General features: G+C 38.3%; 3 protein-coding genes and 7 non-coding genes across 10 annotated transcripts; 2 read left to right on the top strand and 8 right to left on the bottom strand.

Annotated features, from left to right (window-relative positions):
• The first annotated feature begins 515 nt into the window (after window positions 1-515).
• On the top strand, window positions 516-587 carry trnad-guc (transfer RNA aspartic acid (anticodon GUC)). Its single transcript has one exon. It is a non-coding gene; the product is annotated as a tRNA-Asp (tRNA).
• Window positions 588-4,397: 3,810 nt separating this feature from the next.
• LOC133660134 (putative nuclease HARBI1) lies at window positions 4,398-12,175 on the bottom strand. Its single transcript, XM_062063311.1, has 5 exons — window positions 12,101-12,175; window positions 10,331-11,038; window positions 10,132-10,247; window positions 5,054-5,165; window positions 4,398-4,984 (listed from the first exon to the last, which is right to left on the bottom strand). Exons 2-5 carry the CDS (start codon window positions 10,839-10,841, stop codon window positions 4,611-4,613), a joined length of 1,113 nt encoding a protein of 370 aa, XP_061919295.1. The 5' UTR covers window positions 10,842-11,038; window positions 12,101-12,175; the 3' UTR covers window positions 4,398-4,610.
• A 198-nt stretch (window positions 12,176-12,373) lies between these two features.
• Window positions 12,374-15,317, top strand: LOC133660681 (uncharacterized). The gene is made up of 2 exons (XM_062064257.1): window positions 12,374-12,672; window positions 13,351-15,317. The coding sequence occupies exons 1-2, from the start codon at window positions 12,487-12,489 to the stop codon at window positions 14,443-14,445; spliced, it is 1,281 nt and encodes a 426-aa protein (XP_061920241.1). The 5' UTR covers window positions 12,374-12,486; the 3' UTR covers window positions 14,446-15,317.
• Window positions 15,318-15,567: 250 nt separating this feature from the next.
• trnad-guc (transfer RNA aspartic acid (anticodon GUC)) lies at window positions 15,568-15,639 on the bottom strand. Its single transcript has one exon. It is a non-coding gene; the product is annotated as a tRNA-Asp (tRNA).
• Window positions 15,640-16,233: 594 nt separating this feature from the next.
• Window positions 16,234-16,305, bottom strand: trnad-guc (transfer RNA aspartic acid (anticodon GUC)). The gene has a single exon. It is a non-coding gene; the product is annotated as a tRNA-Asp (tRNA).
• Window positions 16,306-16,455: 150 nt separating this feature from the next.
• Window positions 16,456-16,527, bottom strand: trnad-guc (transfer RNA aspartic acid (anticodon GUC)). The gene has a single exon. It is a non-coding gene; the product is annotated as a tRNA-Asp (tRNA).
• A 150-nt stretch (window positions 16,528-16,677) lies between these two features.
• On the bottom strand, window positions 16,678-16,749 carry trnad-guc (transfer RNA aspartic acid (anticodon GUC)). The gene has a single exon. It is a non-coding gene; the product is annotated as a tRNA-Asp (tRNA).
• A 374-nt stretch (window positions 16,750-17,123) lies between these two features.
• trnad-guc (transfer RNA aspartic acid (anticodon GUC)) lies at window positions 17,124-17,195 on the bottom strand. The gene has a single exon. It is a non-coding gene; the product is annotated as a tRNA-Asp (tRNA).
• A 2,823-nt stretch (window positions 17,196-20,018) lies between these two features.
• On the bottom strand, window positions 20,019-20,090 carry trnad-guc (transfer RNA aspartic acid (anticodon GUC)). The gene has a single exon. It is a non-coding gene; the product is annotated as a tRNA-Asp (tRNA).
• A 3,151-nt stretch (window positions 20,091-23,241) lies between these two features.
• On the bottom strand, window positions 23,242-24,249 carry LOC133660682 (ornithine decarboxylase antizyme 2-like). The gene is made up of 2 exons (XM_062064258.1): window positions 24,088-24,249; window positions 23,242-24,012 (listed from the first exon to the last, which is right to left on the bottom strand). Exons 1-2 carry the CDS (start codon window positions 24,209-24,211, stop codon window positions 23,882-23,884), a joined length of 255 nt encoding a protein of 84 aa, XP_061920242.1. The 5' UTR covers window positions 24,212-24,249; the 3' UTR covers window positions 23,242-23,881.
• Window positions 24,250-25,574: the final 1,325 nt, after the last annotated feature.

A 25,574-nucleotide genomic window follows, 5' to 3' on the forward strand; every position in this document is an offset into this window, starting at 1 on the left:
ATATATATATATATATATATATATATATATATATATATATATATATATATATATATATATATATATATATATATATATATATATATATATATACTATGTGTATTTTACATATATAATATATGCAGTATATATATAATATATTTATTTATATATATAATACGAATACATTCTCCATTGACAGATAATAGATATTAAAAATGCTAGATATTACAAAGAAAAGGTAACTGTGGAATATCAAATCGTAAAAGCGAAAAAAATTTGAAAAATGCTCTGACGTTGCGCTGTATTTGAAGAGCGCTGATTCGCTCATTTTACTGTCAATCAAAAAGAGGATTCAGATCATCCAATCACCATGCGGAAGCTCAGCGTCCATTCTAGCCGAGGCCGAGCCCTCTGATGGGCGGGACAAAGCATTTATCCAATGGCCGTCAGTGTATCTTTAAGTGATTACAACGTCACGTATCATACGTATTTACAATACACTTTATATAACATTATATAAACTGCATAACTCATCCTCGTTAGTATAGTGGACAGTATCTCCGCCTGTCACGCGGAAGACCGGGGTTCGATTCCCCGACGGGGAGGTTATTCTTTTTCCGTATTTAAATTTTTTTAAATGTTATTTTAGTAACAGAGGGAACTTTTTTTCATCAACTGTCAACAAGTCTGTTCGATGTGGAGTAGATAATAGTCTTTATTCAAACAAAACGGGCAAAGAAACATGAATTCACCAACAATCAAACTTAATACCAGTAAATACATTTATGGTTTTCCTCAAAATTGTAATATTGTCTGCTCCTTTGTAAAACAGTTTCCTCTCCAAAGTCCATTACAGTGACGTCACAATCCATTACCTGTGTCGTTGTCAGACTCATCACATACAGTATATAAGACAACGTGTCCCCCGTGTGGTCAAAACGTGTATTACAACACAACTAAACCATTGTAAATACAAATAAAACCTGCGTTTTAAACACCATTTTAAGAATAATTAAATAATGATTGTACCAAAAGCGTCAATGAAATAGTTGTCCTTAGTCAGACATTGAAGTACTTGTGATAGTTGAGGTTTTGCAAATGCTAGAAATTATTTATGGGAACTACTTGAATATCTGATTCTGATTCTGATCCTACGCCAAAAAATGTGTAGCAATTTAACAAGATGGAAAAAAATACACAAATTATAGGTAGAAGGAAAATGCATTAATGGATATAAGAAGTATGAATGAAACTACAGCACAAATTGGGATATATTTTTCTGAATATCTGAATTTTTCAAGCTGGCTGACATTTCTTCCTGGTTGTTATAGAAAGTATGAGAATGTGTGAGCTGCTGCCTGCTCTTCTTTACTTATATAATAAGTCTCTTATTTGTCTAGATGTTTACACAAAGTTTGGATTCTTGGCAGAGGTGTCTTTTCTGTCGTCTTCATGTCCATCTATCTCTGTCGCGTTGGTATTTGATTGAAGTATGGAACTAGTGATGTGCAGATCAATACTGAAATATCGATACCACCAATACCAGATCATGATGCTCTGATATCCATTCTCAAATCAAACTATCGATACTTTTGTTCAGGGGCGGCATACTAAAAAGTCAAAGTATGCGTATATTCTTTTATTTAAGCTCTAAAAACAGATATTGTATCAGCTTTGTATTATTGGCGACTAAGTATATTATTGTCATTTATTAGTTAGAACATTTCAGCTATTTCTCATTATATACTGATTTTTTTTGCTCTTTTTTCTTAAATTGTTATTGTTTTTTTTCCTCATGTAAGAATAGAATAAAAATATTATTAATACGATTGTGTAAGAGCAAAACCTAGTATGTCAAAAATTCTGCCTATACGAAAATATGTTGCTGCAACCCTTTAAAATTATGAACCCAAAAAGTGATTCCAACTAAAAATGTATACATTAAAAAAATAAATACAATTTAAGAGATTATAATAGATTAAAAATATGTATTTATTTTTACATGCAAAAATATATATATATATTTTTTCATGAAAAAAAAAGTTAATTAATCCAAAGGTTGCTGAATTTCTTTCAACTTTTGACTCCTTTTCTAGTCCACTTGCCAGTCGGGTGGCACGCGTGAGCAGAGTGGGCAAAACGGTTCCCAAACGAACAACTCACAACTGGCAATCGGTTCTCATGGTTCACTTAAGAGCGGTTCAGAAGACTTGATTCAATCGCGTATGTTACATCTCTTTGCAGAATGGGAAAACAACATTTTAAAAAAGCATCACTTGTAACTTGTAAGTTTGGCCCTGGGGACCCACAAGGGTCTCAGTCATAAAATCTTAAAAATAAGACATATTTATTGTATTTTATTTATTCAACGCTTAAAGTAAATCTCAAGGTCAGTGGTTTTTCAAACTTATTTCAACAAGTACCACCTCAGAAAACACTTGGCTCACCAAGTACCACCATAATGACCAACAATTAAAATACAGTAGCATAGTAGGCTTAGGTATTCATTAAAAACAAGGTTGTTTTATTATTTATTTGCTATTTTGGCTACTGGAACATTACACACAGTTTGAACAGTAACACTGTGTTTGAATATAGGAAAATAAAACACTGTACTTTAAATAAGTTATTTGGCTTAACACAAGATGGAGCCTACGTACCACTCGTGGTACACGTGCCACAGTTTGAGAATAACTGCTCTAGATCAACTTCAGGGTCTCTGTAAAGTTCAAAATAAACATTATTTTTTAATGTTTTATGCTCTTTTTGTCAAAGACAACCTTGTTTTTAAGGCCAAAACACAAAATATGCAATATTTCTCCAGCAAAATATTATAAGTGAAATATTTGATGTGAGGTAATTGGAGCCTTAAATAGGTCAACAATTCATAACATTTATTTTACATTTCTATTTTATTTTTTGATCGATGACAGTTTAAAAAAAAACAAAAAACACTAAAATTCTCAATGATCCACAAAGGTCCCACTCATAAAAGTGCAAAAAATAGGTCACACTTTTTCTTTCACTTTCAACACTTTAACCAACCTCAGAGATATCGGTCGATTATAAGTTTGTTATTTTTTTTGTTTGTTTTATGCCTTTTTCGTCAAAGAAAACTTAATTTTTATGGAAAACCCACAAAATATGCAATATTTTCCCCAAAAATTATTTTAAAGTGGAATATTTGATGTGAAGTAATTGGAGTATTGAATAGGTCAATAAATCATAACAACATTGATTTTGATTCATTATTATTTTTTGAGCAATGATAGCGAAGTTTAAAAAAAAAAAAAAAAAAAAAAAAAACCTTTAATTCTCATGGATCCACTAAGTCCCACTCATAAAATTGTGGAAAATAAGTCATACAATTATTTTTTATTTTCTTCCGCTTAAATCTCGTCTAGATCAACTTCAGATCAATATATTATACGTTTGTTATTCTTTGTAATGTTTTTTTGTTTGTTTTATGCCTTTTTCGTCAAAGAAAACTGAATTGTTATGGCAAACACACAAAATATGCAATATTTTCTCCAAAACATTTTTCGAAGTGGAGTATCTAATGTGAAATAATTGGATTATTGAATAGGTCAATAATTCATAATATTAATTTTGATTCACTTTCAACACTTATATCTCTAGACCAATAATAATCGGTCGATTATAAGTTGGTTATTTTTTTAATGTTTTTTTTTTGTTTGTTTTATGCCTTTTTCGTCAAAGAAAACTTAATTTTTATGGAAAACACACAAAATATTATTTCAAAGTGGAATATTTGATGTGAAGTAATTGGAGTATTGAATAGGTCAATAATTCATAACATTGATTTTGATTCATTATTATTTTTTGAGCAATGATAAGTTTTTATTAAAAAAAAACAACAAAACTTTAATTCTCATGGATCCACTAAGTCCCACTCATAAAATTGTGGAAAATAAGTCATACAATTATTTTTATTTTCTTCCGCTTAAATCTCTTGTCTAGATCAACTTCAGATAAATATATTTACATTTGTTATTCTTTGCTTGTTATTATTGCTTTGTTAAAGAAAACTTAATTTCTATGTCAAACACACAAAATATGCAATATTTTCCCCAAAACATTTTTCGAAGTGGAATATTTAATGTGAAGTAATTGGAGTATTGAATAGGTCAATAATTCATAACATTCATTTTGATTCATTATTATTTTTTGAGCAATGACAAAAGAAAATGAAACCGCCTGCACGGCAGCTCTGCTTTATTAGTTAACATTGCAACTTTTCCTTGTTATATTAAACCCGTTTGCTCTTTTAGTCCACTTTTTTAAGTTGTTTTAAAAAAAATGTAATATTAATTTTAGAATGTGCCATGAGCCATTAAAAAATGAGCTGCGAGCCGCACCCCTCATATAGACACTGCAAAGAGCCAATAGAGAAGTCAAGCAGGAACAACTTTATTTTATTCTTTGTTTCAGGTTGGCATTGACAATGTGAAGAGTTTGTATAAAAAAATTGACTAAATATGAAAAAAACAGGAGAATATTTACAAAAACAAATTGTATAAAGAAGAGGAAAAATTAAATGTGAAAATAAGGCAATAGAATTTTTTTTTTTTTTAACAAATGTCCAATAGAGTAAAAAGACATGAAAACTAAGAAAAAAAGGTTTGCGTTATTGCGTCCCTGGCAGCACAACCGGCAGGGTGATCCAACGCCATGGAGTCCACAACATCGTGCGGCTGCAAGGTGATATCGGGGGCTTTTTCTCTCCGAATACTTGCGATGTTGTGCAGCACAGCGCAGGCAGCGATTGTTTTGCTCGCCCGCTCCGGGGACGCCCTTAATGCGTGCAAGCATGAAAATCTGGCCTTTAGCGAGGCGAACGTCATTTCTATCCTGAACCGGGTTTTGGCTAAAGCCACATTGAATCGCTTCTGTGGCTCCAGCGCGGGGTCGGGATGCGGCGTCATCAAAAAGGGCTGGCAGGCGTAGCCCCGATCACCCAGCAGCAGGCCGCTAATCATGCCTGACGAAGGGGAGGGTCTTTAGCGCGCTGTCGTGGAATAATTTGGCTGAAACACTTGGACGGTCATACCTTGTTGGAAGCGTTGGCACAGCGTGGATTCCCTGAAGATCCTGCAGTCCTCCACAGATCCTGGCCACCTGGCATCCATGCTTGTGAGGAGGCAGTTATGGTCACAAGTCATCTGAAAACATTTCAATTAAAGCAAAAAAATCAGAACCTCATACTTTTCGGACTACTTTTTTCCTACGCTTTACACACGTCGGCTTATAAAACAGTGCGGCTAATTTATGGATTTTTTTTTGCTAACGCCCATGATGTTTTGTATTCAACAAGAGGTTTTCATAGAACACCGACGGAGACACTGAAAAGGTGTGTTGATGTTCATGCTATGGTGCCATTTTTTAGACGAGGCATTGAGGTGGTGCGGGTTGAAAATGTACTTCCTGTTTTGTGCCTTGAACCGGAAGTGTAACCGTTCATAGCGTTCCGGCTCGAAAGGATTCTTCATTAATCACTCCAAGCAACGTTTGTAAGTTTTACAATTTGTGATGTCTGTAGGAGTGTTTTCATGCATATTTGTACGTGCTATCCTAATGTAATCAAGCTAGGGTGGATAGCATTAGCGAATATGCTAATACAATTACAAGTGTCTTTGTTAGTATTATTAAACGCACAATAGCATTCTTTTTGTATTGTTCCAGTTTCGTAAATTCACCAAAACATCACCACGGAGTTATTGAGTCTCTTTAACTGAGTGGAGAGCTAGCTTCTGTTTTGTTTGATCAGCCGTTTTACTGTCGTGTTACAGACATGGTTTGGAAACAATAAACATTTACAAAATATTTCGTACCGGCTTGCAGTCCGGTGCGGCTAATATATGTAAAAATATTTATTTCTTTTAAAAATGTGTGAGTAGCTTAAATACAACCCGGAAAGTACGTAAAATATTATCGTCTTAGTTATCGTCAACAACCTATTTTCCCCTGACTAAAAAAGGACGATAACTAATCAAAACAAATTCACGTTGACTAAAACAACGACAGCATTAATTGTCAATTTAGTCAACGAATAAAAACGAGACGAAAATGCTAACAGGGACAAAATCCAATCATATTTAATTTCGTCTTTAAGCGGGTGGGACAAGTTATCCAATCACAGTTGCATGTGGGAGAGGGGCGGGGACTAAATCCCAGAGGGGATCCAATCAGAACTCCTCTTTGTAAGGTGTGGCGTTTTAAGTTTGTACTGAGAGAACTGTGTTGTTACACACCTCAATACACCTGAAAACAAGAGAGAGAAGACAAGTGGACTGGAGATGTCCGATAATGGCCTTTTTTGCTGATATTCCGATATTGTAGCGGGGGGTGTATATTGTAGCGTCCCGGAAGAGTTAGTGCTGCAAGGGGTTCTGGGTATTTGTTCTGTTGTGTTTATGTTGTGTTACGGTGCGGATGTTCTCCCGAAATGTGTTTGTCATTCTTGTTTGGTGTGGGTTCACAGTGTGGCGCATATTTGTAACAGTGTTAAAGTTGTTTATACGGCCACCCTCAGAGTGACCTGTATGGCTGTTGACCAGGTATGCCTTGCATTCCCTTGTGTGTGTGAAAAGCCGTAGATATTATGTGACTGGGCCGGCACGCAAAGGCAGTGCCTTTAAGGCAGGGGTGTCCAAACTTTTCCCACTGAGGGCCGCACATTGAAAAATCAAAGCTAGCAGGGGCCATTTTGATATTTTTTATTTTAAAAACCAATACAATATATGTATAAAAAACATACATTTAGGCTTCCACTCAGGCTTGATCCCGGGGACCCCAAAGGGTTTTGGTCCAAAAAATTTAAAAAATGTGTCATTATTCAGTATTATTATTTGTGTCATTATTCAAGTTTTTAAATCTCTAGATCAACATTAGGTCTATCTGTCAATATAACATTTTTTAAAGATTTAAATTTTATGCTCTTTTTGTCAAAGAAAACCTTTTTTTTTTAATGAAAAAAACACAAAATATGCAATATTTTTACACAATTAAATTTTTAAGTGGGATATTTGAGATTATATGATAATTGGAGCCTTAAAAAGGTCAATAACTCATAACACCATTGATTTTAATTCATTATTATGTTTTGAGCAATGACACTTAAAAAGTAATCACACTAAAATTGTAGGGGATCCAAAAGGGTCCTACTCATTAAAGTGTTAAAAAATAAATTATAATTTTTTTTTTTTTTACTGTTTACTTTTAACACAATAATCTCGAGATCAACTTCAGATCTATCTGTCAATTATAATTTTTATTGTTGTTTATGTTTTTTGTTTGTTCGTTTTAGGCCCTTCTTTAAAAAAAAACAGCTTGTTTTTTTACATGGCAAACACAAAATATGCAACATTTTCCCCCAAAAATATCTCAAAATATTTAATGTGACGTAATTGGAGCCTTGAATAGGTCAATAATTCATAATGACATTGATTTTGATTCATTATTATTTTTTAAAGAAAGAAACAGCCTACATGGCAGCTTTGTGTGATTAGAGTAAACATTGCTACATTTTCTTGTTACATTTCACCTGTTTGCTCTTTAAATACCACCTTTAATGTTTATTTTTTTCAATCGTATTTTTAAAATGTGCCGTGGGGCCGTTAAAAAATGACCTGTGGGCCGCAAGTGGCCCCCGGGGCCGCACTTTGGACACCCCTGCTTAAAGGTTTATTGGCGCTCTGTATTTCTCCCGACGTCCGTGTACACAGCGGCGTTTTTAAAAGTCATAAATTTTGCTTTTGATACCGATAATTTTAAAACCGATACCGATAATTTCCGATATTACATTTTAAAGCATTTATCGGCCGATAATATCGGCAGTCCGATATTATCGGACATCCCTAATATGGACGCATTTCACCATTGCCGGGGTAGACAACAAGACAAGTTATAAACCCCGTTGCCCCGTTTTATCCGGCAAAATTACAACCAACTTGAAGCGCTAAATCCTCGGGACATCTTAAGCCACATCTAATATTTCCGGATGACTCATACTGTATTGAATTACTGTTACTATCAAAGACGGTAGAGCAAGACTGCTTACGCTGATTTGACAGTGATTCATAGCAGGGAAGCTAACATCAGCCTACGGTGACAGCCAAAATATCGCGATGTGCTTCCTCAAATTTGATGTTGAGTTCATGTAAGCTTAAGCTTGTTAATCATGTGACCGCGTGGCTCGGTTTGATTGGTGAAACGGAGTCAAACGTCAACCAGTGACTGTATTTGATTGGTGAAACGCAGGCGTGCGATAGATCCTACTTTGAAGGTCTGTCTGACAAACCAAAACAAACAAAGCGTGCATTAACAGATCTATAAAAATCAGTAGCGAGTAGCGAGCTGAATGTAGATAAATGGAGTGGAGTAAAAGTAGCGTTTCTTCTCTATAAATATACTCAAGTAAAAGTAAAAGTATGTTGCATTAAAACTACTCTTAGAAGTACAATTTATCCCAAAAGTTACTCAAGTAGATGTAACGGAGTAAATGTCGCGCGTTACTACCCACCTCTGGCTACCACTACTTTTGTTGTACACCATGGGCGAGCTTACCCGCCAATTTAATAAGCGAGATACCCTTACAACCTTAACTAATTAAAAAAAAAAGTGGTTTCAAGACAATTCATAGATGCGTTATCCTTTCTACTTTAGTCGACAACATTTACTGTAATTTCAGTGGACTAAAATCTATTTAATATGACTCAAACTAAAAGAAATTTTCGTCAAAAGAGTACGACTCAATCGAAATGAAAACCTGTGGTTAAAAATAACACTGCCTCCAGGATTTCATTACGATCGCAACAATTCACGCAAACGCAACAAACGTGCGACCTCTCAACGTTGTCCGATCCCCGCACATTTCGCCCAGTGGAATTTGTTTCTGAGCAGCACTCCAACACGCATGCCAACTGTCCGAAGTGTGGCCCACAGCTCAAATTTTGAGGTTTCAGTGTATTGTTGAAATATAATCAAACACAAAAGGTAAAAACGTAAAGAAAAGGAAAAAAATAATTAAATTGGGATACTAATAACTGGGGATATACCGGGTACCAGAATTTTTTGGTACCAGTGCGACACGCGCAATGTGGGCTCTTTAAAGGAGCGCCACGAGTTTCATGTTCCGTGATTCAATTAAATAACATGACAATAACTTTGTGTAAGTATCTGGACAAATAGGAGATTATTATATAGCACAGTATGCAAATTACTCGATGACCACGCCCCCCCCCCCCTCCACCACAGGTATCTTGGGGAAAACCCTGTATATATTGTATCTGCTAATGTAGTTCTATTGTAGTTGGGGGAAAAAAAGACGCAGATTTCGAAAAAAAAAAAAGGCTGTCCATCCACGCATCTTCTTCCGCTTATCCGAGGCCGGGTCGCGGGGGCAGCAGCCTAAGCAGGGAAGCCCAGACTTTCCTCTCCCCAGCCACTTCGTCCAGCTCTTCTCGGGGGATCCCGAGGCGTTCCCAGGCCAGCCGGGAGACATAGTCTTCCCAACGTGTCCTGGGTCTTCCCTGTGGCCTCCTACCGGTTGGACGTGCCCTAAACACCTCCCTAGTGAGGCCTTTGGGTGGCATCCTGACCAGATGCCCGAACCACCTCATCTGGCTCCTCTCCATGTGGAGGAGCAGCGGCTTTACTTTGAGCTCCCCCCGGATGGCAGAGCTTCTCACCCTATCTCTAAGGGAGAGCCCCGCCACCCGGCGAAGGAAACTCATTTCGGCCGCTTGTACCCGTAATCTTGTCCTTTCGGTCATAACCCAAAGCTCATGACCATAGGTGAGGATGGGAACGTAGATCGACCGGTAAATTGAGAGCTTTGCCTTCCAACTCAGCTCCTTCTGGCTGTCATAATTCCAAATATCGGCAACAATAATTGTCCCATCGATTGATCTTTAATATGTATAACAATTATTTTAGCCTTTAAAAAAAGCCAATTAAAGCATTATTTTGACACTGCCCTCGGGCATTCCCCTTCTGCCACACATTGATTGCTGATGCAATGTTAGAAAATAAACCTCACATAAACCACAAATCAGGCATTTAAGGCCACACAATCCCCCCCAAAAAAAGACTGATTAATGTGATGTGGTAAAGAAATCAATCAAATACCTGAACATTGAGGCTACGGAAGGATTTTCGGTTTAAAAAATCCCGGACGTTTTCCCCCAGACTGGACTGGAGGGGAACATGCAGGCAATCAATAACACCAACCACCTGTGGGAATCCTGAAGGAGTCAAAAACAACATGTTACATCCGACAACGCGACGTGAGCAAGTCATTTTTTGCAGCAACGTTGTTTGCGCGTACCTGCGATGTCAAAGAAGCCATCCTTGATGCATTGCGGGGGCATGTGTCCGGGGAACACCACGAAGGCGTTGAGCAGTTGAACCAGGGCGTGCGCCACGCGACGGATGCTTCTGCACACGGTGTTTTTACTGATGTGCTCGGCGTCGCCCACCGCGTACAGGAAGGTTCCCGTGGCGAAGAAGCGCAGCGCGACGCAGACCATCTGTGGCACGGTAAGCGCGCCGCTTCGCCGCGTGTCGTTGGACACGTGCGGCCCCAGAAGGTGGCAGAGGTACGCCAAACCCTCCGAGGAGAATCGGTATCGTTCGTAAAGGAAGTCCTCCGGGTAAGCCAGAGGGTTTTGTCGGTCACGGAAAACTCTCGCTCTTCTCAAAGACCCTCTCACGATCTGCGCACCGATATCTACAGGATCCTCAATGAATGGTGACGCCATTTTTGATTGGTCGGCAGTTGACGCTTTTATCGCCTCTGATTTCTCATAGGTGCTTCCATGGAACCTGTTTCTGATCATGGAAATGTATAAGAAACTAAAAAACAATGAAAGTGTCAACTGTACATGACGTGTATATATGCATTTTTATGAAAGAAATAATAAGAAATGATGAGGATGAGGATGAAGATGATGGAACCAGCTTCATAGTAATCTATATCCATTATTCATCCTCAAACGTCTCCTGGGTAAGAAGAAATCTTGGCCTGCGGAATATTCTAAACAGAAAAGCAAACAAGATGATATTAATTGTAGAGATGTAAACAAAAAATAGAGATGTTTTTTCGAAATTTGCCCATCATTCACAAGAAAAGATCACACATATTTGCCCTTTGTCTGTTTTCTGAAGAAAATTATTCAGGAAAGAATAATTAAAATGACTAAAATATAAATATATTACAGGTATTGTGGCCAAACAGCTCAATTTTTGTTACATCTGACTTCACATGGACAAAGATAAGACCTTCTGGAGGAAAGTTCTGTGGTCAGATGAAACAAAAATTGAGCGGTTTGCCCACAATACCCAGCAATATGTTTGGAGGAGAAAAGGTGAGGCCTTTAATCCCAGGAACACCATACCTACCGTCAACCATGGTGGTGGTAGTATTATGCTCTGGGCCTGTTTTGCTGCCAATGGAACTGGTGCTTTACGACAATGAAAAAGGAGGATTACCTCCAAATTCTTCAGGACAACCTAAAATCATCAGCCCAGAGGTTGAGTCTATAATTTTCTCCTCGTCCATATTTTCGATAGATCATAAAAATATCAATAATTATCGATATCGACCACTACAAAACACTTATATCGTGATACAGTTTTTAGCCAAATCGCCCAGTCCTACTTTATAGGCGAGCTAAATGCTAAACTGCCCGCACAACGTGGATGATGGGAAAATTAAAAATTATGGGCATACTTTAAAAAAAAAAAAGTAGTTTTCCTTGAAATTAGATGACATATTGTCAACAAAAAACTACCGGTAACTACTTAATCTTCGTCCATGTTTGTACGTAATATTAATTATAGGTCATTTATAAAAGCTAAACTACTCCACAATCGCATTAACAAGAAGCCATGTATAAAAGTAAAATATATTTTTTTAATTAAAAAAGCTGCGCAGGTGAATCAGTTTGCTCAAAAGTGTTAACAGAGGCATGGATGTGGATCAACATTAAGACAGTAGAAGGCTTTTATTTGAACAGAAATGTAAGTTACAAATGTCACACCAACCTTTACAGATCTCTAGTTGGCTGTTTTTAATAAGTAAAACCGCTTTACTTACATTTTAGGTCGCTTTGTGTTATTACTGTGCGGTGCTGATACATCTTTTAAAGCCGTGCGCGCAAAGGATCTTGGGAGCTGCGTTGCCAAATGGGAAATGACAACAGCGTACCGGAAGCTTTAAATAAACACGTTTTGAGGAAATTTAATCGCACATTGGGACCATGTGTACTAGTAGAACATTTTCACATACCTTTTATAGCATATATTATAACATATATTATAGTGCAGTTTTAGAAATGATAATACAAATATGACAAATAGTATCGTAGGTATGGCAACTTCAGTCGACGTCACAACGGTGCGACACGCTGCGTCGCACCAGTAACAACAATAACAAGGTAATAAGCAGGCCGGAGAAGTAAAGTGAAAAAAAAACCGCCAACAATGGAGGATAACCACCATATGGTATTCTTTCTTTTAGCCATGTGGCTTCATATTACTAGAAGAAGACAAGCTTTGTTCGAGAGTAGACTGCAGGCCGCGCGGAGAAACACTGCGGAGAAAATGAGGAGACTTTTGGATTTGATGGAAGAAGAAACATTTACAAGGAAAAGAAAGCGGCGGAAAAGGGTAGGATAACTTCTTTTTTTTTTATTAAATCGTGTTTGAATACTATTATTCAATAATATTATTTACCAGACTAAACATTGGAGGGGGGCGTGAGAGGCAACAGTGCATTCTTTGACACATACAGATAGATAAATAAACATTTACTTCATCGATCAATCAATCAATCAATCAATATAGCCCTAAATCACGAGTGTCTCAAAGGGCTGCACAAGCCACAACGACATCCTCGGCTCAGATCCCACATCAGAGCAAGAAAAAACTCAACCTAATGGGATGACAATGAGAAACCTTGGTGCGTAAACACTATCACAGGAGCCGTCTGCACCAGGTAGTCATCAGACCATGGCCACCAGGACGCTGACACAAAAGCGCGGCCAATAACCCCTGAGGCAGAAGGCTCATCTGAGGAACGTTGGAAAATAAAAATAATAAAACTTGTAAAATAGTAAGAACCGTCTGTAGAGATAAAGAATAAAATACAAGTAAAACATATGAAGATTAATAGAAGAAGAAGAAAAGAAAAAATATATATATATACAGTAAATAAATCAAATCTTGCATAACTAATAGGATAAAAAGTAAAATACAAATGACTTCAATAAAATAATTAATATCAGGTAAAAGCCAAATCAAAAAGGTGGGTCTTAAGCCTGCTCTTAAAAACATGTTGTCTTCCAGATGCTGCCGATGCTGCTAAAGAGCCGGCGCAGACCGAGCATCTGGGCCGTCCGTCGCTCCAACGAGTGGTGGGACCAGGTGGTGCCGGGCTTCACGCGCACGGACTGGGTGCACCACTTCAGGATGTCGGAAGAGACCTTCCTCCACATCTGTGCCGAGCTGCGTCCCGCCATGCAGAAGCGGGACACCAACTTCCGCGTGTGCGTCCCCGTGAAGAAGAGAGTGGCCATCGCTCTGTGGAAGCTGGCCACAAACAGCGAGTTCAAGAGCATCAGCCATCTTTTTGGCGTCAGCAAGACGACAGTGTGCCGCTGCGTGCGGGAATTCTGCTCGGCCGCGTGCGCGCTGTTGCTGCCGCAGCAGATCCGCTTCCCCAACGCGGACGAGCTCCGAGAAATGGCGGCCGGCGTGGAACAGAGCTGGGGGCTTCCGCGGTGCATCGGCGCCATCGACGCCGCCCACATTCCCATCATAGCTCCTACGGAGAGGCACGGCGACTATGTCAACGAGGGAGGCTGGCATTCCATCATCCTCCAAGGCGTCGTGGACGGACGAGGGCGGTTTTGGAGCGCTTGCGTCGGCACAGCGGGGAGTTTGGACGAGGAAGAAGCGCTGAGGATGTCGTCCTTGTGGCAGGTGGCCGAGCAAGGGACCTTTTCCCCGCCGTGCGCAAGGAACGGCGCCGGCGTGACCGCGGGCTACTACATCCTGGGAGACGCCGCCTACCCGTCAAAGAGTTGGCTCCTGAGGCCGTTCCTCGACGACGATGGGCAGCTGACGGCGGCGCAGCAGACGTACAACGAGAAGGTGTGTAAGGCGCAAACGATGGCCACCGGCGCCTTCTCCCGACTGCGAGGCAGGTGGCGATGCCTGACCAAGCGCAACGACAGCGACATCGAAGTGGTGAAGTCCATGGTGCTGACTTGCTGCGCGCTGCACAACCTGTGCGAGCGCCGCGAGGAGGAGTACCGCCAAGAATGGGACGCTCACGTGACCGCGCCCGCTCCTGCGCGAACGCCGGCAAGCGACGACGAGGAAGAAGGCGAGGACGTACGTGTTGCTCTGATGCGCTTTTTTAGCAACGCACCACTTTAAAAACAACAAACATTGTTGGAATACGTCAGTGGTTCTTAACCATAGGGCCGGGGTCCAAATCTCTGTTTCTGCAGGGATACTCGGTTGTAATACACCTTTCCACCACTTGTGGCAGTAATGAAAATATCAAACAAACAGAAGAAGTTTCTTAAGCGCTAAAATTATGACTAAAGTGGTGAAGCTGTTTTCATTCACACTTTAATTAAGGAAACATATTTTTATTACTAATATTATTATATAGTTAGAATTGATTTAATTTAGCATTGCTTAATTGTATGTGAATGTATTAGTCATCAGTTTTTATTGTTATTTTTTTCAAAAGTACATTTAATTAGTATTAATTCTTGAGCTAAGCTTTGATAATAATCTTTGTGATTAACACATTCTTTAAAATAATCTGACAAGGTTTATCTGTCAAACTGTAAGTAGGTTAGATATAATTATTGAAGGTTAAGAACCCCTGGATTACGTAACCTCCTGAGAGCCATTTTATTGTGATATTGTCAACAAAACAACGCACAAAATGGCCGACAGATTACTGACTCAGCATCAACGCGGGCCTGGGGTTGTTTTTGTTTTCAAAAATAAGATAATAATATTGTGCTTTTGTCTTCTATTGCCCCTTTTTGGTATGACTCGGCCGGGGTTTGAACTCACAACCTACCGATTTCAGGACGGACACTAAAAGACCAAAAGGGCTACCTAAATAACTTTAAATTATTTTAACAAATATATCAATTTAAGGGCTTTTGTACTCTTAATAATTCTCCAGGGTTTGATTGATAGTTGTAAACCATTAAGCCAATTAGAAAATGTAGGCCTTACATTCATAAATTCCAAAGCTGAACTTGTAATTATGTGACGAATAAAGACGAGACATGTTTCTGTTAAACATATTCATAGTGTGTTTTTTGCTTATATTTTTGGTTTAAGAAATTAAACTTCAAGCAAGTTGCAAACAGCGTTTTTAAATCAGCACCCTGTTTAAGTGGCCCAGGCAAGCCACCAAATTCTGGTGTTTTTATTAATTCTTGTCATCACAGTGTGTCAAACTTTAAGGATCAAAGATTGTTTATTTTTGCTATACATGCAAGACATGACGGATTGACGGATAGAAAAATACTCCCCGTCGGGGAATCGAACCCCGGTCTTCCGCGTGACAGGCGGAGATACTGTCCACTATACTAACGAGGATGTGTTAAATCACTGATGGGTATTATGGATGAGGAAAGACGAGACATATTTTTGTTGGACATATTTATAGTCTGTGTTTTATCTTAAAAAATGTTTATATTATTTATTCTATACATGTAAGACATGAAATAATTGCCGGTAAGAAAGAATCTCCCCGTCGGGGAATCGAACCCTGGTCTTCCACGTGACAGGCGGAGATACTGTCCACTATACTAACGAGGATGTGATAAATCACCGATGGGTATTATGTATGAGGAAAGACGAGACATATTTTTGTTGGACATATTTATAGTCTGTGTTTTATCTTAAAAAATGTTTATATTATTTATTCTATACATGTAAGACATGAAATAATTGCCGGTAAGAAAGAATCTCCCCGTCGGGGAATCGAACCCCGGTCTTCCACGTGACAGGCGGAGATACTGTCCACTATACTAACGAGGATGTGTTAAATCACCGATGGGTATTATGGATGAGGAAAGACGAGACATATTTTTGTTGGACATATTTATAGTCTGTGTTTTACCTTAATAAATGTTTATATTATTTATTCTATACATGTAAGACATGAAATAATTACCAGTAAGAAAAAACCTCCCCGTCGGGGAATCGAACCCCGGTCTTCCGCGTGACAGGCGGAGATACTGTCCACTATACTAACGAGGATGTGTTAAATCACAGATGGGTATTATGGATGAGGAAAGACGAGACATATTTTTGTTGGACATATTTATAGTCTGTTTTTTACCTTAATAAAAGTTTATATTATTTATTCTATACATGTAAGACATGAAATAATTACCGGTAAGAAAGAATCTCCCCGTCGGGGAATCGAACCCCGGTCTTCCGCGTGACAGGCGGAGATACTGTCCACTATACTAACGAGGATGTGTTAGGAGAGCGATGTGTATTATGGATGAGGAAAGACGGGACATATTTTTGTTGGACATATTTATAGTCTGTGTTTTATCTTAAAAAAATTTCATATTATTTATTCTATACATGTAAGACATGAAATAATTACCGGTAAGAAAGAATCTCCCCGTCGGGGAATCGAACCCCGGTCTTCCGCGTGACAGGCGGAGATACTGTCCACTATACTAACGAGGATGTGTTAGGAGAGCGATGTGTATTATGGATGAGGAAAGACGGGACATATTTTTGTTGGACATATTTATAGTCTGTGTTTTATCTTAAAAAAATGTATATTATTTATTCTATACATGTAAGACATGAAATAATTATGGTTAAAAAAAAGAAATCTCCCCGTCGGGGAATCGAACCACGGTCTTCCGCGTGACAGGCAGAGATACTGTCAACTATAATAACGAGGATGTGTAATATCAGTGATGTGTATTATGAATGAGTAAAGACGAGACATATTTTTGTTAGACACATTTATAGTCTGTGTTTTATCTTTAAAAAAATGTATATAATGTATTCTATACATGTAAGACATGAAATAATTACCGGTAAGAAAAAATCTCCCCGTCGGGGAATCGAACCCCGGTCTTCCGCGTGACAGGCGGAGATACTGTCCACTATACTAACGAGGATGCCATTTACCTCTATTAAAATTAATGATATCTCCCGTCAGACATATGACATCATCGCACAATTTTTTATAACCGTGATTTCACCGCGTTAAACGTGAATAAATACTTCAGTAGTAAAATTTAATTTGCCATTTAAGGCATGTATGGTTTCAAAATAAATATTGTATTCTTGAATTAAGTTTGTTTTGTTTTATATTTACTATTTTAATTACATTTAGAAAAAATAATACAAAAAGAAAACCACGGGAACAGTGCGCAAACATAACTTCCGTGGAAAACAGTGACGTGTGTTATGGTAATATTAATTGGAAGTGTTTTCCAAAGTAGAACTTGTGATTGGGAGGCGTAAAGACGAGACATGTTTCTGTTAAACATATTTATAGTCTGTGTTTTTCCTTTAAATTTTTGGCTTAAAGGCCTACTGAAACCCACTACTACCGACCACGCAGTCTGATAGTTTATATATCAATGATGAAATCTTAACATTATAACACATGCCAATACGGCCGGGTTAACTTATAAAGTGACATTTTAAATTTGCCGCTAAACTTCCGGTTCGAAACGCCTCTGAGGATGACGTATGCGCGTGACGTAGCCCGACGAACACGGGTATGCCTTCCACATTGAAGCCGGTACGAAAAAGCTCTGTTTTCATTTCATAATTCCACAGTATTCTGGACATCTGTGTTCGTGAATCTGTTTCAATCATGTTCATTGCATTATGGAGAAGGAAGCCAAGCAAGCAAAGAAGAAAGTTGTCGGTGCGAAATGGACGTATTTTTCGAACGTAGTCAGCCACAACAGTACACAGCCGGCGCTTCTTTGTTTACATTCCCGAAAGATGCAGTCAAGATGGAAGAACTCGGATAACAGAGACTCTAACCAGGAGGACTTTTGATTTGGATACACAGACGCCTGTAGAGAACTGGGACAACACAGACTCTTACCAGGATTACTTTGATTTGGATGACAAAGACGCAGACGTGCTACTGTGAGTATGCAGCTTTGGCTTTTTTTTGCGTATGTACGTAACTTTTTTAAAATATATAAGCTTTATGAACCTTGGGTTAGGTGAACGGTCTTTTGGGCTGAGTGATTGTGTGTGTTGATCATGTGTTTGAATTGTATTGGCGTGTTCTATGGAGCTAGGAGCTAGCAGAGGAGCTAGGAGCTAGCATAACACGTACCGTACCGTAAGTGCGCGTCACGTACGTAACTTTTTAAAAATATATAAGCTTTATGAACCTTGGGTTAGGTGAACGGTCTTTTGGGCTGAGTGATTGTGTGTGTTGATCGGGTGTTTGAATTGTATTGGCGTGTTCTATGGAGCTAGGAGCTAGCAGAGGAGCTAGGAGCTAGCATAACAAACACGCAGGTGTTATTATGCAGGATTAATTTGTGGCATATTAAATATAAGCCTGGTTGTGTTGTGGCTAATAGAGTATATATATGTCTTGTGTTTATTTACTGTTGTAGTCATTCCCAGCTGAATATCAGGTACCGTGAGTATGCAGCCTTGGCTGCTAAACATTCGATAACTTGACCGTATGTGCGCGTCACGTACGTAACTTTTTAAAAATATATAAGCTTTATGAACCTTGGGTTAGGTAAACGGTCTTTTGGGCTGAGTGATTGTGTGTGTTGATCAGGTGTTTGAATTGTATTGGCGTGTTCTATGGAGCTAGGAGCTAGCAGAGGAGCTAGGAGCTAGCATAACAAACACGCAGGTGTTTTTATGCAGGATTAATTTGTGGCATATTAAATATAAGCCTGGTTGTGTTGTGGCTAATAGAGTATATATATGTCTTGTGTTTATTTACTGTTGTAGTCATTCCCAGCTGAATATCAGGTCACCCCCGGCTCTCACAGCATCTTCCCTATCTGAATAGCTTCAACTCCCCACTAGTCCTTCACTTGCACTTTACTCATCCACAAATCTTTCATCCTCGCTCAAATTAATGGGGAAATTGTCGCTTTCTCGGTCCGAATCTCTCTCACTTCATGCGGCCATCATTGTAAACAATAGGGAACTTTGCGTATATGTTCAACTGACTACGTCACGCTACTTCCGGTAGGTGCAAGCCTTTTTTTTATCAGATACCAAAAGTTGCAATCTTTATCGTCGTTGTTCTATACTAAATCCTTTCAGCAAAAATATGGCAATATCGCGAAATGATCAAGTATGACACATAGAATAGATCTGCTATCCCCGTTTAAATAAAAAAAATTCATTTCAGTAGGCCTTTAAGAAATACAACTTTAAAAAAGCTGCCCTGGTCTTCTTATTGATTTTTGTAGCGTCACAGTGCGTCAAACTTTAAAGATCACATTTTTTTAAATGATTTATTCTATACATGTAAGACATTAAATAATTGACGGTCAGAAAAAATCTCTCCGTCGGGGAATCGATCCCCTGTCTTCCGCGTGACAGGCGGAGATATTGTCCACTATAACGTATTTCATATTTAACTATTGAAACATTGTACATGTTAGGCGGGCACTCTTACAACCCCCGGCAAAAATGATGGAATCAGCAGACTTGGAGGATGTTCATTGAGTTGTTTAATGTGGTGTAAATAAAAATATAATTAAAAGTTTTTGAGGAATTTGTCTAGAAAAATGTCCGCAATGTGTGTCGCTGCTTGATTCTTTGGTGATGGTGGATCCCGCAGCCAAACCAGTTGAGAACTGCCGCTTTTGAGCATTGGCGTTTTATTGGGAAAACTATTAAAACACACAGAAAAAGGCAATACAGCAAGATGTTTGTTTCGACCGTAACATGAACGTAATAGTTACTCAATGTGGAATTTCAGAAAAAAAAACCTCCCCGTCGGGGAATCGAACCCCGGTCTTCCGCGTGACAGGCGGAGATACTGTCCACTATACTAACGAGGATGCAGACCTCTCGTAGTCAAATTAATCATATCCCTCGTGAGACATATGACATCATCGCACAATCGTTTTTATAACCGTGATTTCACCGTCTTAAACGTGCATAAATAATTCCGTACTAAAATAGATCGATTTATTTGCCATTTAAGGCATGTATGGTTTCCAAATAAATATTGTATTCTTGAATAAAGTTAGTTTTGTTTTATATTTACTATTTTAATTACCCTATTTTTCGGAGTATGGGTGAGGGCCGACATCCGGGCAACTGAGCTACATACGGGTTCTTCGAGCCATAGCAACCAGACTGGCGTTGAAAACAAACCGTTGCCATTACTCTTTAACCTGTCGACCTACGCTGGTTAAACCCGTCATTCTGCCTCCAAAATGCCGAAAAACTGTGTTGTTTTTGGTTGTGCTAACCACAACTGGAAACAGGGAAAACAAAGATTGTATTTTGTTCTGCCAAAGCGTGCTAAAAGCCCACAGAGACGAGACAAATGGCTTGCAGCTTTACACTGGGAAAACGAGGACGGATCTCACTGGAGTCCCCCAAAGTCCCGGGTCGTGTGTTAGGATCACTTCGTTTCTGGTAAAAATAAGGAACAAAAATCCACCTTCTTAACCACAACTTGGCTATACGTCCGTGCTAATGTTGTACTTGTTGAATTTGTACCTTATAACGTTCGACAGCTGAAGTTGTTGTTGTACAAAAATAACATGCGGTATATACTATATAGTCTATAGCCTAGCTAGCTATTTTCGAAAACCGGACAACGAGAGGATACCAAAGGCAGCGTTAAGATGGACACCACCGGGAAAACGTAAGCCAGGGCGGCCAAAGAACACCTGGCGAAGAACAGTTGAAGGGGAGCTGAAAGAGATGAAGCTTACATGGGGCGAGGCACAGAGACGAGCACAGCAGCGAGATGAATGGCGTCGAGTCGTCGAAGCCTTATTTCCCATCCGGGAAGAAGAGGATTAAGTTAAGTAAGTAATATACTATATAGTCTATAGCCTAGCTAGCTATTTTCGAAAACCGGTTTTGTTTAAATTTGCACTTAACAGTTGGGTTTTTAAAAACCAATAAACCCTATAATTTTCATGTTGCCATTCAATACATGTAGCCCTCAAATCTCTCAATATTGTATACACTAACACTTGATCTTGTTGTTGATAACTTCCGCGTCTTTCTTAGCAGCGCGCAGGCTAAGCTAACTAGCAAGCTAAGCCTGAGAAGCTTTAAAGTTCACTGAGACGAGTCTGACGCAAATAATACATTTTCGTTTTTTCACACGATATGCGAATAAGTAAAAATGCGTAAATGAAGGATTTAACGCCGACTTCCAAGCCACAACGCTCGTTAAATGCTTTTTCTGTCAATGCTGTGTTCGCTGTGAGCTGGTTTGTTTTCAACGAATTCCCGGTTGCTAGGGGATTGGTAGGCGGAAGTGACGTAGGTCCGCCCTCACCCATAGGTCGCTCCGGAGTATAAGTCGCACCGCCCGGAAATGCATAATAAAGAAGGAAAAAAACACATATAAGTCGCACTGGAGTATAAGTCGCATTTTTGGGGGAAATTTATTTGATAAAACCCAACACCAAGAATAGACATTTGAAAGGCAATTTAAAATAAATAAAGAATAGTGAACAACAGGCTGAATAAGTGTACGTTATATGAGGCATAAATAACCAACTGAGAACGTGCCTGGTATGTTAACGTAACATATTATGGTAAGAGTCATTCAAATAACTATAACATATAGAACATGCTATACGTTTACCAAACAATCTGTCACTCCTAATCGCTAAATCCCATGAAATCTTATACGTCTAGTCTCTTACGTGAATGAGCTACATAATATTATTTGATATTTTACGGTAATGTGTTAATAATTTCACACATAAATCGCTCCTGAGTATAAATCGCACCCCCGGCTAAACTATGAAAAAAAACTGCGACTTATAGTCCGAAAATTACGGTACATTTAGAAAAAATAATACAAAAAGAAAACCATGGTGCATGAACATCCATCCATCCATCCATGTTTTACCGTTTGTCTCCTTTGGGGTCGCGGGGGGTGCTGGAGCATATCTCAGAAGCATTCAAACTTCCGTAAAACAAGTTGACAGGAAGTGACGTGGCCTCTACGCCTGCACTATCGGGGTTTCCGGTACCAATCGAGTAGTGACGAGGTGATTTGTCAAGACACCATGTTTCAGGCGAAAGTCGCATTTGTTGGGCTCGTTTTTTATTTATTTTTTTATTTCTTTTAAACTTTTATTTATAAATTTCAACATTTACAAACAGATAAACAATAATCAAAATAAGTACAACAAATAGTACAAACAGTACTAAAAGAGTACAAAACAGCACCAGGGGGTTATAAGTTAAAAGTAACTAACATAGAATGCAAAATATATATATATATATATAAAATAAAGTGCCAAGCCATAGGCTCACTCAATTTCAGTAAATAACTTAAATTTGGAACACAGCATCACCGTTTTCACAGCTTTTTGGTTGTTAGGGGTAGAAAGTGTTTTAATGTAGAGTTCTAATTCTTAAGGCACAAAAGACAGGTCGGGTATTGAGAAACTTACATTTATGAATATAAAACTTAGCCAATAGTATAATGAGGTTGCAAAGGTAAAATTCCTTTTCAAGTTTTTGTTCAATTTGTTGGGCTCATTTCGACCTCTCGAGTTAGCAATCAAACGCACTTTCTGTAAATTTCATTTAAAAAAAAAAAAAAAAAGCACCTAAAGCCATAATATATTTTGTCCAATGTTTATTTTGGTTTGTGTGAACATTGACATCCACTCATTAAAAATGTGACTTTTGCAACAAAAAAAAACATTTTTATATTACAATTTTTTGTTAGATCAGATTCTCAAAAAGCGGTACATAAGCTCCATCTAGTGGTACACCAAATAACCACTCGTTTTAGTTTCCTATATTTAAACAGTGTTACTGTTCAAGCTGTGTGTAAAGTTAATAACCCCAAAAATATACTTGTTGCATAAAACCTCGATGCTGTTTTTAATGAGTACTCGGGCCTACTGTGCTACTGTACTTAAATGTTGGTCATTATGGTGATACGTGGAGAGCCAATTATTTTCTGTGCTTATCTCTAATGGATGACAACTTGACACAGTTTTTCCCATGGTGTTTTTATTATTTCAACATTCCCTGCACCAAGGAAGGCATGTACACAACGCACAAGCGTGGATTGGATGAAACAATAAATAAAAACGTCATATTAATGAAGGTCAATCAATCACACCTGGAAGACATGCAGAAACTAGAAGCAGCCTGCCCGAGCCAACGTGCAGCTAAAAATAGCGGGAGAAGGTTTGGATCAACGTGGCGCTCCGACAACAACAAGTGAGGGTACACTGGGTTCTTTGGCGTCGTGATCAAAGTGCTAAATGAAAAGTCTGCAGGACACCTCCTGCATGTAATTGCATATATATATGGTCATACCCTGAAGTGGTCTTTCTGGACACACACACCATAAGACTGAAGAGTAACAACTCTCCTGGTTAGGCACAAGAAGCCTCGTTAGAGTGCAGGAATATTTTGCAGGCTAGACTGACCCAAGACTTCTGAGGGACACGTTCTGGAATGGACAACAGGAAGTTTGTCTTCTACGCGGTCAAGGTAGCATTTTATTGATAGAAAGGGGAAACATGACCGTCTATAAAAAGATTATTGTTCTATAGCCTCTCATCCGGGGGTTGGGTGGGCGACTATCCCGAAGCAAGACGAGGCGGGCGGGGTCAGGGGTCAGGGGTCACTCCTCGTCTGAGCTGCTGTTGTCCAGAGAGTAAACCATGAAGGCCAAGTCGGGCCGGGCCGGGACCGAGGGGTCGCCCGGCTTCACCATCTCAAAGCCCATGTAGTGGAACGTCCGGATGATGGCCTCTGGAAGGCAAACAAACAGTAAGTTTGAAAGCGCAGTTACAATGTTTTTACACACAATGAGAGGAGTTGACTTACGTCGATCTTCTCGGCCTTTGCGGAACCACACGAAGACAAAGTTGGCCTTCAGCTGCTCCTCTGCAAACTCCAGCAGGGCAGTGAGTCTGAAAGAAGCACACAAGACTTTTTTAATGTGGACCATTTTATGGTGGTGGGACAATAAAAACTCATGGTAAATGGGTTATACTTCTATAGCGATTTTTCTACCTTCAAGGTACCCCAACATCAACTATATGATTTGCCTGAGAAGCTGGACAGGAAAAAAATTAAAATTTTAAAAAAAATATATATATATATTGTAAAAATTACCAATGTTGCTTGGAGTGATGAATGAAGAATCCATACAAGTAGAAACGCTATGGAAGGCTAGAAGACGGAACAGTACTCCATAGCACAAACAACACACCATGTCAGTATCTTTGCTTTTTAAAAACTATTTTTTAAACTAGGCGCGCCAGGGTTCAAAGCAAAGGAAAAAAAGTGTTGACTTTCGTCAAAGAAAACTTAATTTTTATGGAAAACCCACAAAATATGCAATATTTTCCCCAAAAATTATTTTAAAGTGGAATATTTGATGTGAAGTAATTGGAGTATTGAATAGGTCAATAAATCATAACAACATTGATTTTGATTCATTATTATTTTTTGAGCAATGATAGCGAAGTTTTAAAAAAAAAAAAAACCAAAAAAACCTTTTAATTCTCATGGATCCACTAAGTCCCACTCATAAAATTGTGGAAAATAAGTCATACAATTATTTTTTATTTTCTTCCGCTTAAATGTCGTCTAGATCAACTTCAGATCAATATATTATACGTTTGTTATTCTTTGTAATGTTTTTTTGTTTGTTTTATGCCTTTTTCGTCAAAGAAAACTGAATTGTTATGGCAAACACACAAAATATGCAATATTTTCTCCAAAACATTTTTCGAAGTGGAATATCTAATGTGAAATAATTGGAGTATTGAATAGGTCAATAATTCATAATATTAATTTTGATTCACTTTCAACACTTATATCTCTAGACCAATAATAATCGGTCGATTATAAGTTGGTTATTTTTTTAATGTTTTTTTTTTGTTTGTTTTATGCCTTTTTCGTCAAAGAAAACTTATTTTTTATGGAAAACACACAAAATGTTATTTCAAAGTGGAATATTTGATGTGAAGTAATTGGAGTATTGAATAGGTCAATAATTCATAACATTGATTTTGATTCATTATTATTTTTTGAGCAATGATAACAAGTTTTTATTTAAAAAAAAAAAAACAACTTTAATTCTCATGGATCCACTAAGTCCCACTCATAAAATTGTGGAAAATAAGTCATACAATTATTTTTATTTTCTTCCGCTTAAATCTCTTGTCTAGATCAACTTCAGATAAATATATTTACGTTTGTTATTCTTTGCTTGTTATTATTGCTTTGTTAAAGAAAACTTAATTTTTATGGCAAACACACAAAATATGCAATATTTTCCCCAAAGCATTTTTCGAAGTGGAATA

Source organism: Entelurus aequoreus, linkage group LG11 (assembly GCF_033978785.1).
Source record: "Entelurus aequoreus isolate RoL-2023_Sb linkage group LG11, RoL_Eaeq_v1.1, whole genome shotgun sequence".
Taxonomy (NCBI): domain Eukaryota; kingdom Metazoa; phylum Chordata; class Actinopteri; order Syngnathiformes; family Syngnathidae; genus Entelurus; species Entelurus aequoreus.

Bases quoted from the DNA above. Each gene is read 5' to 3' on its own strand.
- LOC133660134 (XM_062063311.1), bottom strand. From the start codon at position 10,841: ATGATCAGAAACAGGTTCCATGGAAGCACCTATGAGAAATCAGAGGCG. The intron at 10,248-10,330 runs GTACGCGCAAAC...TGACTCCTTCAG, and splicing joins TGGCTTCTTTGACATCGCAG to GATTCCCACAGGTGGTTGGT. The intron at 4,985-5,053 runs GTATGACCGTCC...CCCCTTCGTCAG, and splicing joins GTGCCAACGCTTCCAACAAG to GCATGATTAGCGGCCTGCTG.
- LOC133660681 (XM_062064257.1), top strand. From the start codon at position 12,487: ATGGAGGATAACCACCATATGGTATTCTTTCTTTTAGCCATGTGGCTT. The intron at 12,673-13,350 runs GTAGGATAACTT...GTTGTCTTCCAG, and splicing joins AAAGAAAGCGGCGGAAAAGG to ATGCTGCCGATGCTGCTAAA.
- LOC133660682 (XM_062064258.1), bottom strand. From the start codon at position 24,211: ATGGTCCACATTAAAAAAGTCTTGTGTGCTTCTTTCAGACTCACTGCC. The intron at 24,013-24,087 runs GTAAGTCAACTC...TTTGCCTTCCAG, and splicing joins CAAAGGCCGAGAAGATCGAC to AGGCCATCATCCGGACGTTC.